We start from the raw sequence: 14,376 nt of genomic DNA on the forward strand, positions 1-14,376 counted from the left end.
AAAAGTCTGTATGTAGCATGGTGTCATACTGGCACGACACAGTGTAGTTTGCCAATAAAGAAGAATATGCTGGTACCTCAACAGAAAGATATGAAATACTGGTACAATGCAGGTTGGTAGTTTTGGTACCCTCTGCTAACAATCCTCTGTTTAACAATGGAACAGAAATGAGAGGAGATTCATTAACCATTATACTAACGAAACTGCACAACGGCATTACAAGGATTGATCAGAAAACCCACGTAGACATGCAAACTCTCACAGAAAGGTGTCAGAGTGGGAATCAAACCTTCTTGCTGTGAGGCAACAGCGGTAACCACTACCAGTGCCGACCACTAAGCCACCATGGCGCCAATAATGGGGGTTTAATGTCTTACAATTCGAGTGACACAATGACCCAACAGCCAATCAGTGGGCAGAAACAGTGGTAAATACCTGTGGGTTGTGTTTAGTTACATTACTCAGATAAGTAATGCAAGTAAAACTAAATGATATTGAAGCCAAACACATACAAATCTGCTGTGTTTGGTCTGAACTGTAAAAGTTAGTTCCAGCTGCAGTTGTTCTGGTTATAGTATAATGTGTACATGTAACACCCTGTTTCTGACGCTCATTATCGGATGTCCCGCAAACCTCCCCTTCTCTTTATGCCAAATTTGCATTCAGAAGCTTCAATTGCATTTTTTTCAGATTCCCTCATCATTGTCGCCGTTTTTCTTGTGTTTAGACGGCAGACAAAGCAGTCAATGAGGGGCCTGAGGTCAAGATAAATGAAGGAGTTTTCCATTGGCGGAGTCTACCACATGAGGGTAAAGAAATCATTTTGCCTTTGCCTGAAACAAAGGATAATTGATGCTATCGCTTAACTTGCATGTTGGAAAAAAAAAGATTATCAATAGAGAAGACAGAACAACTCAAGGAGCATGCCATTCCTGTCTGTCTAAGTTAGCCGTGTATTGATGCGACTCTTTGAGCTGCTAATTAGTTGAAGTGACTGTATAATCAAGGAGAGCAGAAGGAGAGGGAGAGTTTTAGGTGGAAACAAAAGATTTCTTTCATTCCTTTTAAGTCCACCAGTTATCTGCAAACCAAAAGGATCAATTATACTTTCATATCAGGAAATCTAATCTATTCAGGCGTTAGGCTGTCATACAAATAACCGGCGGAATTTGAGCGGGGAAGTATTTTATGATGAGAAAGCGTCCTTTTTCCTTTCTGCAATTTATTCTTCTTTTTTAAGAAAAAAGAAATAATGACAGCTGTGGAAGACTGATAGTGATTGAAGTTAAATGTCTGTAATGGTGGTGTAGATGCTGATTAACTGTTGTTGATAAACAGTATTGGCAGCGAGCCGGCTGGATACAGCAGGGACAATCATTTTACATTTTTATTCAAATCACTGACACGTGCAGAACACCAGTCAGTCAGTGGTTACATTTCCACGTCAAGCTAGAGGTTTATAACAAGAAAAATAAGTAAAAAAAAGATGTTCTAATTGTGTCACCCCCCACAGGAGAATGTGCCACACACCACCTTGCCAAATTTGAATGATTAAAAAAAGTCATTAAAAAAAATAGCTTTCAAATCATGTAAATTCTAAGACGTCTCTGAAATGCTGGAGGCAATGAGACGAACACACACACACACACACGCACACACACACACACGAGTGGGAATAAGTGGGAATCAAAGTCTGAGAACATTGCTGTTCATCAGTGTTTGTGCAAAGTATAATACGGTATCAAACTAACTGATCAACAAAACGAGACGCGATGTTAACCTGCTTTGATCCGCTGTAAAGAGTAAACGAGTGTTTCCTCCTCATGCACGGGACCAAAAACCCCAGCACTTTAGTGGGGACCAAAGCAGCTGAGTGTCGCTGTCGGTCAGGGTTTGTACAGAATATTAACGTACAGAAACTTGAACAACATACTGTACTGGGGCTCCAACTAACGTTTGTTTTCATAATCGATTCATCTGTCGATTATTTTCTCAATTAATCTTTCTTAATTAATAAAATATCAGAAAATGTTGATCAGTGTTGACCATACCTGGAAATGTGTTCCCTTTGTTCCCTAAAAGCCAAAACGATTCAGTTTTAATGATTTCTTTGTTATATGGAGCAAAGAAACCAGAAAATATTCACATTTAAGAAGCTGAAAAATAAGAAAGCTTGTTTTAATTCTTTAAAAAACAAGGCAATCAGAGATGCCAGACTTCAGCCCATTCACGCAACAAGCCTCTGGCGGCCTCTGTTGGTCATATTGGCAAGTGCAAGTGTGGAAGCACAGACTGACTGACAGAGCCACTAAAAACATGTCGTGGGGTGAAGTGAACAACTCTATACTGTACAAACACAGTCCAGACAGACAGACGACTTTATTAATCCCTTTGGGAGGTTCCCTTGGGGAAATAATTTTTTTTTCTCTCTCCCTATTTTTACCTAGTAATTCATAGTTTCCCGCATTCACAAATATTTGCTGGCTTTATCTAATCCTCACATCAGAAAAGAAATGGTCATGGGATTGTCATGAACAGAAATGTCCAACCACCAAATAAACTAAATACTCAATGTAATCTAAATAATATCGAGGATTTTGTATTACCCCGTTACCAGAGTTTGACTCAAACTTCCCTGTAACTGTATGTGCCCTCATCAGTAGACAGAATTTGCACAGTTTCTTTCACCAAGATTCAAGTGGGCACCTGCAATCATCAGAATGGGACGTACATGGTGACCCAAACATTTGGTATGCAAATGCAGCCAAGAATGAAGCATTAAAAATGAATATTTCTCCTCAGTCAATGACTCATCGCTGATCCAACACACAAACAAGTTCTTCCTTGAATATAAAATTGAGATTGTTAAGTTGTGTGAAAAAAAAAAAAATCACAACCAAGGTGTGAAGACTATACAGTGTATTTCCCACTAATATAAATCAGTCAATCATTCAAGCAAATCTTTAACGAACTGTAAGATTGTTCATGTTATGTTGTAGATAATAGACGTGGGAATCAAAGGTCACCTGACAATGCGATAGATGATACACGGCTAACGATACCAACAATATCATGATACAAGAATTCTGTGATAATCAATATATTGCACGTACATATTCACAATATCGTGATTGGCGTTTGGTGTGAATACAGCATTAGATGGATCATTTTGTACATTTTGTGACGCCATGGCAGCTAGTTGCTGTGTTTTAAACAGAAGTAACAGGCCATTTCTTTTTACCAAAAGCTGCAAAATTTCACCTGGAGAGTAAGACGCGACCTGTGCGTCTATAAACGCGATTAGCGTATATCGTTTCGGTGCATTGACTTTGTATGTTAACTTGACGCGTGACAAATTTGCACCGCGGCCGGTGTGAACACAGCATGACTAAAGAAAACAAAACGTCCGTGCAAAGTTAAAAGTGCAGGATTTCTCTTATTTATTCACAACATAGAGAACAAACTGCAGTTGCTGTTAACTCTCTATTTGTCCAGGTAACTCCAGCCCAAGGTGACCTCATTCATTTGAGCAGCGCCGCCATGAGGCGACATGAAGTAGCAATACCCGGCAAGTGAATCTGGCAGGGTCTGTTACTTTAGAGTGCCTTCATTTATTAATTAAATATTGATATTTGCCCTAGTGCATCGATTATTGCATTACACAAGGAATATACGACGAACATATCACCAAATAGATATTTTGACCCACCCCCCCAGTATAGTTTCTCAATCCTGGTCCTCGGGACCCACTGTCCTGCAGGGAAACATCTAATGACCAGGATTAAGAGACATTGCCTTAGGAGACAAAGCCACTTTCATACATGAACTCCGGGTAAACATTTCCCGTAGTTTAGCGTTCCCATATGACAAATGCACTGGGATATTGTCAGAGTGACAGGAAGGAGAATCTCTGAAGCAACTTCAGCAGACATTTGTGCATAATCTCGGGAGAATTTCAGAGTTCAGTGCACGTCTAAATGAAGTCTGACTCTACCTCCAAGCTAATGCGCGCTAACTGTGCAATGCCAGTTGCTGTGAATCTGCTCTTAGTCACGCTCCACCGAACACCGGGCATGTGTCGTTAGACTGCACTTCCTAAACTAATGCAACCATAATGAAGTATGATTACCTGTGGGTGTGAAGACACATGGAGTCTAAAAAGTAGACTGACTGATGTGAAATTGCCTCTTGATGCACATTTTGCCGGAGGTAATGCACAACCAAAACCCAAGACTGTGCGTCTCTCTCAGTGAAAGGAAGATATTCCCATCGGGAAAAGCAAATTTATTCTGAAACAATTTAATTGCTGCGGTGAGATAAACATTCAGTATTAAAGGGATGCCTTGTTGGAAAATACACTGGGAAATACTGGAGGTTAAGTCTCAGACCTGGTGCAAAGGCTCATCCTCCGAGGTCTGTTTCACCAGCTCAACTGTCTGTCACACTGATAACCTGTCAGCAGATGGATGTAGAACCCGCATCTTTAAAACATGAGCTGGCACTCATTTCTGTCACCTCTTTAGGACCTTTTCTGTATTCAACACATTTACAGGACCACTGGTTCCAAGAGCGTTGTCCCAATGAGGCAGAACCTTAAAATTCAGGAGCGAGATATGAATCGTAGATGGGTTAAGATTAGCGTTAGGTTATAAGTGTTTAGGGTTAAGGTTAGAGAAACCGTTTGGGGTCAATCTATACAACAAGGGTGTCACTTTTAAAAATGAATAAATAATGAAGTTGAATGAATATTACATGACACACAACTCCTTCAATCATATTTGTATACCCCACTGTTCACCCACCCAACCCTGTCTATTATTACTCTTACGGATTACGTGACACTAGTCTAGTCCTAGTCCTAACCCAAGACACCTCAACACCTTAATCTGCGACACCTCCTTCGCCACTTCACTCAGTTGGAGCTAACGGCTAAGCTAACAGGTCGAGTACACAGATTTGTCTTCTACAGTGTAGAACCAGAACTACAACTATGGACTGGCAATCTGTCCAGGTTGTAACCCATTTTTCATCCCATGTCAGCTGGGATTGGCACAGCACCAGGAAAGCTGAAGCTTTGTGCCCATATAATTGTCATTACGCTAGCCCTCGGGACTTCCGCGGATCTACCGCCACCGTCTCAGTACCATAATTCCTAAACGGTCGAACAACTGCCTGATATCGAAAGTGAAAGATCTCTCAGCAGAAAAAAAGCAGCAGAAAGTCAAAATAAATCCGGACGGCCTGAGGGTTAATTTACTGACGGATTCAAAGTGGATTTAAGACCAAAGCGTACTCACGGCGCCCTCTGGCACACCACACAGTCAGTACTTCAGATGTTCTAGTACACTTCTAGGCTGTATATTTTTGAACTGGAATAGGTTTTTAAGGCTTGAGTTTGAACTCAGACCCCAACTTTGAATGGATATGCTACAATAAACAGCAGTTAATGCAGAGTCCTAACAAGAGCAGATGTGCCAACCTGTGCATGCATGCGAGTGCTTGTGTGTGTGCTTGTGTTTGTGTGGCAGAAGTGCTGTATGCACACTTTGTCATCTGCACGTCTTTGCACTAAGTACATGATAGGTTTTCCCGAGGAGCTCATCTGTAAATCATTTGTTGTACGCGCACACACACGCCACAAATTACAGCTTGTCATGTTAATACCAGCATCTAAAACAGGATCTACAATGTTTAACCTTTAGCTTTCCCCCACAGGATAACAGATGGGGCACAACATCGTATGTGTTCAGGCTCGGGGGGGGAAAGGGACTGAAATAGTTTACATGCAGGAGCAGATATAACATGTGCAACCATATGCACAGTGCACATTTAACATGCAGTAAATTCAGGATTTCTGTATTGGACTCTTGCAAGAAAGGAGTCGAAAGAAATTAACTCATCGACCTCTTGACACTCAACACTGACACAAATCAGCAATTTCAGTGACAGAGCCTGCTGCTGACTGGGCTTTTGTTTCAGACACAGAGGACTCAGCCATCCCTCCCCACGCTCGTACTTATACACAATAATACCCGCTGGGACAGGCTTTGCATTGACTTTCAAAATAACGGGAGGGGGGGGGTCAAATGCTGGATTAGCGTTGTAAAGTTTTGGGCTCTCCCTCTCCAAATCCTGAGGGAGGGTCGGGGTCATTTAACAAAATGTTACAATTTCAAGCCACAGCGACGACAGCGCAAAGCAATATCCACAACGAATATATCTACTGTAGCCTGCTACCCACGTGTTTTCACCTGACTCGAACCTAGAAGTGGCAAGCTCAAGCTCAAAGAAGAAAACACATGGCAGGTACCCACACGTTAAGGAGATTGTAGATATAAATATGTATTAATAAACTGGCCTTTTTCATGTTGCTATGGCTGCAACTAAAGTTCTGTTGAAATATAAATTGATTATTTAAGAATTTAAGATTATTTAAAATCTGAGTCTTGTTTTTGTTTATTTAAATGTTTTTCGCACAGCCATTAATAGACTAATTGTTGCAACTTCAGATTTTAAACTGAGCTTCAGAGATTTAAGTAACTAAACTCCCTTTCAGGCTGAACTTAAAAATGAACATATCCATGATTTTTAAACTCAAAGCCGCTTAAGAAAGATGATTAACAGCACACTATTCCGTTTGCCAGTGGTTGTTCTGCCCTGTGCAGTTTTTCTTCACTCCTGCATCAACCACGCGCGGACTGTGAACTTATAGATGTGCCAGAAACAGAGCGAGAGAAAAAACAGCAACAACTCCACAGAGACAATGTTACGGTGATTACCATTTCACATGTTGAGAATTCCTCTCTGGGACTCGTGAGAAATTGAAATGGGCATTTTAATTTATAGCATATAACGCACTTGCTTACTTGCAGCCCGACACTTCAACATAATAGGCGTTAAATTAATCTTTATGTTTCGTGCAAGCTTGTGTAATTAACATACACTGAATTTTAATTAAATCTAAACTAGCACGTCAAATGTAATCCATCTTATTAATTTGTTATTTATTTTATTCAGAGCAAAAGGGCAGCTTTTACCAACCCCTGCTTATTGTACACTTGAGTCAGTGTATGACTCGAGCAGAAACAGTTTGCTGATTAATCAATATGTTCAGATCATTATTTAACGGCCGGACACGTCGTACTAGCTTCTTGAATGCAAAGTTTTTTGGAATGTAGATCTCAATTTGATCTTTAGTTTCTCACAGATCTGCACAGTAACCATTTTAAAAACGTTTTTTCGAATGAAAATGAGAATAATGATGTCAAAAATTACATTTCGCACTCACAAATTAGATATTTATTCAAAATCTTTCAGGCCACCCCCCCTCCCCCCCAACCCCCGATGCTGATGTGGCCGCTGGAAGTTTACAGAAGACAAATGTACACAGAGAGCAGCAGAGATGATGGCAGTGAGCGACTGTGTCAGCAGTGGGTATATTTTACACCAACAGGCTCAGAGAAGCTTATGCATCAGTTCATTAGGCACCCACTTACCATGAAAAGGCCACAATCACCACACAACAACCCACCACCCACACTGTATACCTATTTGTCTCCTCTGTATGTTAAATCCACCTCCACCCACCCACTCACACACACACCACATCACAACGTTGTGTTTGATCAAAGTAGAACCTGCTGCCCTTCAACACATTTTCATGTCTCAGAACGGGAGAGAGATCGACTCCGGAGCGCGTCGTTACGCGCACCATTAAAACACAGCAGTAGACTAATCTCGGTGAGGGACAGTAGCAGCAGCAGGAGGAGCAGCAGGAGGAGGAAAGGTGATTGAGGACATGGGAGGCGAGGATAACAGTCGACGCTTACAGGAGAAGAAACTGAAGTGAGAGCCACGAGCGAGTAGGAGGGGCAGTATGTGGATGGTGGGAGATATGACAGGAGATGGAGAAGTGGAGATCGAAGCAGAGGTGGCAGGGTGAAGATGAGGTGGGGAAGAGGAAGAAGAAGGAGGAGCAGGATGTCAGGTCTTGAGAAACCGGTGGAGTAGGTGAACCAGGGAGTATGAAGTAGATGCTCGGGCTGGAGATGCTTGAAGAAACAGCAGGAAGTGATGGCAGCAGCAAAAACTAAAAAGTGATGCCTGGGGGTAATAGCAACTGTTTGAGAAGCAGCAGCAGCAGCTGGAAGATTCTTTAGGAAGGAACTGGAGCAGCAGTAGCAGGAGGAGATGATGGTGTTTGAGGGTAAAGGCAGCAGAAGGTACAGTAGGTAGGGGAGACTTTGGGGGAGGTGAGATGAGGAGGAGGCTGCATTGGAAGAGGCAGGCGCTGCATACTGTTTAGGAAGCAGTAAAGGGTGTGATGATGCTTCAGGGTAAAGTGAGGAGGTGATGTCGGGGAGGAGTTGTATAGGAGAAGCAGTGAAGGGGGGGTTGGCAACAGCTACACACACACACACAGTCACTGACCACTTATGAGCTATAATTATGATCCAGTCGCCTGCAGAGCATCACGGCAGAGAACTGGGGGGATGAGAAAGATGAGTTTGATGACAGCAAAATGTGATCCAGGATCCCATGGGACATTCATTATCTGGAATCTAAATTGATAAATGATTAAAAAAAAAATGTAATTATTATTTTTTGGTATTGGACATCTGTTGAGATTGTGACCCGGAGAGTTACGGCTTAGGGTCAGGGTATTTTAAAATTACAATTTGACACGCAATTAGCAAACGCTCAGTTTGTGATTGTTCTGTGTTTTATAACAGATTATAGAATGCAACACATAAATGTAAATATCTGCAAGTCCTCATTCTTGGTTAACAAGCAGAAAATATTAGACCGAAGCTTGACTTCCAAGTTATATTGCAAATTATACCCAAAACTGTTTTAGCCCTACAACCCTGAAGAGCAGTAACAGACAAAGCCTGATGCTTTCTTTCTTTGATATTATAGTCTGTCCATGACAGCCTGACAGTGACTTCAGCCTCCAACAGCTACACAGCAGCAGCAGCAGCCTCCTGTGTTCCTGTTATCCAGCCTCAGACACCGGAGTGAAAACTTCTCCCTTCAATTTAAAGAGCAAATACCTCCAATGTCAATACATGGAGTGGTTTGTAGAGCTCGGCCCAAAGTTTCATAAAGAACATCGCAGTAATGCTGGACTCCTGAGCAGAACCATGGTGAGCTTTGACATCCTGCTCTGTGAAGACATCATTAGTCCGCGAGCTTCTTCTTCGCCCTGCCTGCATCAGCGCAACACTGTCTGAGACATTTATGTCCTCCTTACCTTCCACTGCAAACACTGAAGTAATCACCAAGAGGAGCACGGCAGCACAAGTGGTCGGCATGGCAGAAGCGACTCTCCGCTTATCCTCTCCCATGATCCCGCTGACAAGACAAAACAAAATCCCACCAGAACCTCGATGTACGGTCACATTCCCGTCCTCGGAGTGTCCGTGTGTGCTGCACCGGCAGTCAGCGGGGAATGAAGCCGAGAAACACACTCTCACTCTTTCCCTTTCTTTCTTTCTCGCACCTTTTCTATCCAATCAGGAGAGAGCTCGGTGCTTCTGAAACCAATCACCCGTTCTTTTCCACCTGACCCAGGCTTCAAGCCCAGTGGTCTGGTCTCCCTCGGTTATGTGACGCAACAGTGACACCCAGTGGTGACGCGGTGGTACTGCAACAACACCAAACCTGATTAGATAGATAGATAGATAGATAGATAGATAGATAGATAGATAGATAGATAGATAGATAGATAGATATTTTCAGCCTGAATATAACCCTTATGGGACCCATATGGAGATCTAGGCTGGGGGGTGAATAGGGATTGAGCCCAACCTCCACCAAGGCCTTTCCATTTACTGCAATTAACTGTTTAAATAAAATAAATCCTGAATTCAGTTCACCACCAAAATTGAAAAATGTATTCATTGGGCCACAAACTTCTGGCCAGCTACAACATTTTATTTTCTAATCCCTCCATTACTTCATGAGTTATGCTTTTCACAGACAAAGAAAACATCAGCCGTAGATGCAAAACAGGATTGAGGGGTTTACTTTAATAAACATCAAAGTACTGTTTCATTGTTAAATGCACATTAATTATAGTGTAGGCTAAACTGAGTGGGTAACTACTCTCAGTTTGTTCACCTCTGATGAACCTGATAGACCAGAAATAAGCCGTGAAGAAACATTCCAGTGAATATTAAGCTCAACTCAGACAGAACTGAGATATTGAAATAAATGTGATTTCAGTCGTGATGTGTTCTTGGTGACAGATGGGCTGTTTTGAGAAGAGATTTTTTACACACTACACTCTCTAGAGTTCAACAACAACGTGTGAAAATAAATAAAACCCGTCCAAGTGTGAAAAAGTAAATAGTATTTATCAGCTCATCTGAACATCGTTGCTGACGTGTATTACTTCCTGGACACACTCTTCTATTTTCTAATGGTTATTTACAGCATGGTAACACACCTACTCTAACTCTGACAAAGAATACAGAATCTGCTCAGAAGCAGAGAGAGTCTTTATCAACTCAGATGAAAATTAAATGTGTGGATCTGTGGAACAGCTGCATGGATAAATTAAAATAAATAAAAGAACTTCACATTTGAACTTGATTTTGAAAAACAATTTAAAACTGACTATTAAAACAGTAATATTCTGGATAAATGCATTTTCTTTTCTTTTGATTATAAGGCTTTTTGTTTTATAAATCACATGCCAAGAGGTAAAAAAAAAAGTGCGTAGGGTAAGATAATTATAGAAATAAGTCTACACCTTTTTGGTCTATTTCCTTATGTGCAGAACGCTGCCATTTAATTTATAAGAATGTAGGTTTAATATGATCAAAATAGACACAAACTAACTAACCTTCACTCTTAAAAGAGTGTTTCTAAACGAGTCATCTCTACCAAAACTAGAAAGTGCAGCTCAGTTTATTTCTCTCAATTTCATGAAATCAATTTCTGTTTTCACGCAATTTTGAATTGTCCACATTCACCAGTATTTAAGTCCCGAAACACACACATCTGTCTTTCACCTTATGTTGTTATTACTTGTAATGGTGGAGAAGCTTATCCGTCTTCCTTAGACCGGTGGGAATTACAGCTCCAACAATCTCAATTCATCTCTGTGAGCTTCTTGATTAAAGACAGCACTGACCTTGCTCATGACAAAAGAAACTCACTTATTCTTTTAAAGAATATAGAAAAAGCTAAACAAATGTGTCCTTCAGTCAATTCTAATTACACACAAAAACTTCTGATAGAAGTGCTGGAGGCGAAAGATGCAAAAGAGAATCGACACGGCTGAAAAAACATGATCCATCACGGAACTGCAATACCAGAGCTACAGTAGATGTGAGACGTTCAAGGCAGCGTGACTTATAGAGAGAGAGAGACATCCTACATTAGACAACATTAAAGTAACGTTTTGAGTTTGTACGGTTAAATCATTTAGTTGAAAACTGCATGTACATTGACTGAATATAAGCCTGACCTATTAACACTAGGGATGGGAATCGGTATCGGTCCAATACTAGTTAAAAACAGCGGTTCGGATATCGGACAGATAAAAATGTAGAATCTGATAGAATCCAAAAATCCTATACGTCACATGCTTCACGATGCACACACTGTAAAAAAAAAATGTAAATAAAACCTGCAACAGGACTTTATCTAAGTTATGTATGGACTGTTTATTTGGAACATTTGTGACACAGCTGGAGAATTATGTCTTTGCAATGACTCAGCATAAATGTGTCTCTTTGAGTTCCTGGTATCAGGCACAAAAGTGGTATCGTCCATCCCTAATTAACATTTACAGAGTACTGCCAGTCTATACTTGTGTACAGACTTTGGTGAGAGGCCAATGTAAACCAGTCAATCTTGCCCTGGGCATTGTGTTTATTAGTCATTTCTTTTCCCCACACCTATTTAATTTGGTGTTTCTTACTGTTATGTACCTGTGTTTACACTATGTTGTATAACATTGTGGGGGGCTACGGTAGGTCAGTGGTAGAGCGAGTTGTCTTTCAACTTCAAGATTGTGGGTTCAATTCCCAGCTCTGCTAGTCTACATGCCTAGCATGTGTCCTTGGGCTTGGGAAAGACACTTAAAGGAAGACTTCAATTTACATTTAGCTTTGTATTAGAATAGGGGTGGTATATTTGAAAAATTGTGCTTCCCAACCTCAGTTTCTCCTGAGATGAGAAATATCTTAATTCTTTTCTTTGTTAGGTTACGTGCCCACCAGTGACACTTGGTCCTGTTAGCATAACTATTAGCAAAGATGGAGGACATGTTTACATTCTGGGAATGAGGTCCCATCCCCCTAAGAGTGGGTCTAAAAAGTGTGGATTTAAGGTTGCAGTTTCAACCCTTGGACCAAGGCTCGGACCAAGTGTCACTGGTGGGCACGTAACAAAGAAAAGAATGAAGATATTTCTCAGCTCAGGGGAAACTGAGGTTGGGAAGCAAAATGTTTCAAAAAAATACTACCCTATTCTAGAAATAGTGAGGTATTCCTTTAACCTAGTAACCACTAGGTTAAAGGAATACCTCACTGATTTGCATTTAGCCTGGTTCTATTATTTTCTGTCATGCCCCCGCCCCCCCACACACAAACAGAAATGTTTTCACACACCCCCAAATTGAAATACTATTGAGAACCTGATGATTTTTATTTATTTATCTGTATAAACTACAGTATGAGTTGTCCTGCCCCTCACCGTGCCCCCCCGCCCCACTAGTACTGATTTAACCCCACGTTGATCTTGATGGCTGTGCCGACAGCATGTGAATGTCTACGAAAGATAGATTGTGGTAGAAAATGCACTCTATGAAAGTGTGAGTGAATGGCAAAACTATGATGTCATCAAGACAAGAAAAGTGCATTTAACCACAGAAGCCTCTGTAATATCAATCATTTTGGCCTTGCTCAAGGGCACCCAAGTCCTCGACTTTTAATCGACACAACAACAAGCCCATTTCCCTTCCACAAGCACAAAATAACACAAAAATATAACCAACGATGTAGTCATACTGTGTATACAAATAAGAATCAAAGCAGATAAATAATCAAAACTTTAAAAATCTTTCAGTCATTAATGTCTATTTCAATAAATATATGACAGTGGATTACATCATTCAGGTGTGTGTGTGTGTGTGTGTGTGTGTGTTGTGGGAGTGAGAAGTTATCAAGGTTTACCTTAAGGTCAGAGGTCAGGAGAGCTCCAGGAAAAAAAGAGACTTATCTGCCTTTTGTGCGTCATCTAAAACCAAACAGGAGAGTAGAACCAGCTTCTGCTCCAGCTGCTCCAGGGATCAGCTCATCAACACAGTTCAATATTCCAGCGTGTTACAGCTCAGTCACTTTGAGTTAATCCAGAAACTGAATTAAACTTTAGAGTATTTCCTATATGTTTCCATTGTCACTCCTCACAACACCTCTGTCCATCAAGCTTCCTTTGTTTGAGTTTTTTTTTTTTTTTAGCTCACAGGTGTGACTGATTTATCACCTCCCTTCCCCCAACCTCTTCCTGCTCAGATGAAATAAAGGGCTGTTCTGTCTTTTTTTTTTCCTTTCCCCTTTCTTTAAGTTGTTTTTTATTCATTAAAACAAGTTCTTTTAAGCTCTGTATTTTAGTCCTTATTTGCCTGCACCAACATGGTCCCAACAGATGCTCTGTGATAGTGAACTTTGTGCTTTGTGTTTGTTTGGTGAGTGGAAGAGCGTACGCACAAAGAACAAAGAACAAAACAAAAAAAGTTCAAAACAGCAAAGCCCTTCATGGGGCAGACCATGACACAAGCAGAATCTACAGCAGGTACACAATGACGCTGAAGAACAATGGGTGAAAAGGAAACGCTGAAATGTGTTTGACCCTTGACATTAACGTTGCAGGATTTATCGACAACGTGCACAATCAAAGAAAAAAGTCAGTGTTCCTACAAATCAATGTACTTTTTAAATTACAGTCTCCAGCCCAGATAATCAATTTCAGTGTCTCAGCATGACATTCTTCTTGGCAGAAATCGTTTATTTCACCTTCATCCAGTGAGCTACTGCATCCAGGTACACTCTGACCCATGTGTTGTGTCTGTGAATGTTTCTTTGGTTTGTAGAGAATTCAAAGAAAACACAATCCATGAGTTTCTCTTTCAAACCACAAGTGACTGCTAAAAAAAACCTTGTATTACAGACTCACTGGTTGCCATATTAACAGAACAAATAGGGTTAAACTGTTAGTGTTGTTTTGGCCAACGGGATTGACTTAATTCAATCACTAATAATTCTCTATATGAGCAGGAAAAAAAAACTCTGTGTTGCTGCCTCACACAGAGACACATTTCAGGGAGAAACCTCAGTTTGAAGACTCACTTCAAACCCACGCGGT

At 40.9% G+C, this 14,376-nt stretch overlaps 1 protein-coding gene across 1 annotated transcript in view; it reads right to left on the reverse strand.

The window, feature by feature from the left end:
• Window positions 1–9,438, reverse strand: part of LOC122781082 (ephrin type-B receptor 1-like) — a 97,094-nt gene extending 87,656 nt beyond the window's left edge. The window contains exon 1 of the mRNA XM_044044586.1: window positions 9,254–9,438. Within this exon, the coding sequence (XP_043900521.1) occupies window positions 9,254–9,347 (94 nt within the window). The 5' untranslated portion in view covers window positions 9,348–9,438. The remainder of the gene's footprint in view (window positions 1–9,253) is intronic.
• Between the last annotated feature and the right edge of the window lie 4,938 nt (window positions 9,439–14,376).

This window comes from Solea senegalensis, linkage group LG14 (genome assembly GCF_019176455.1).
Source record: "Solea senegalensis isolate Sse05_10M linkage group LG14, IFAPA_SoseM_1, whole genome shotgun sequence".
Classification (NCBI taxonomy): Eukaryota; Metazoa; Chordata; class Actinopteri; order Pleuronectiformes; family Soleidae; genus Solea; species Solea senegalensis.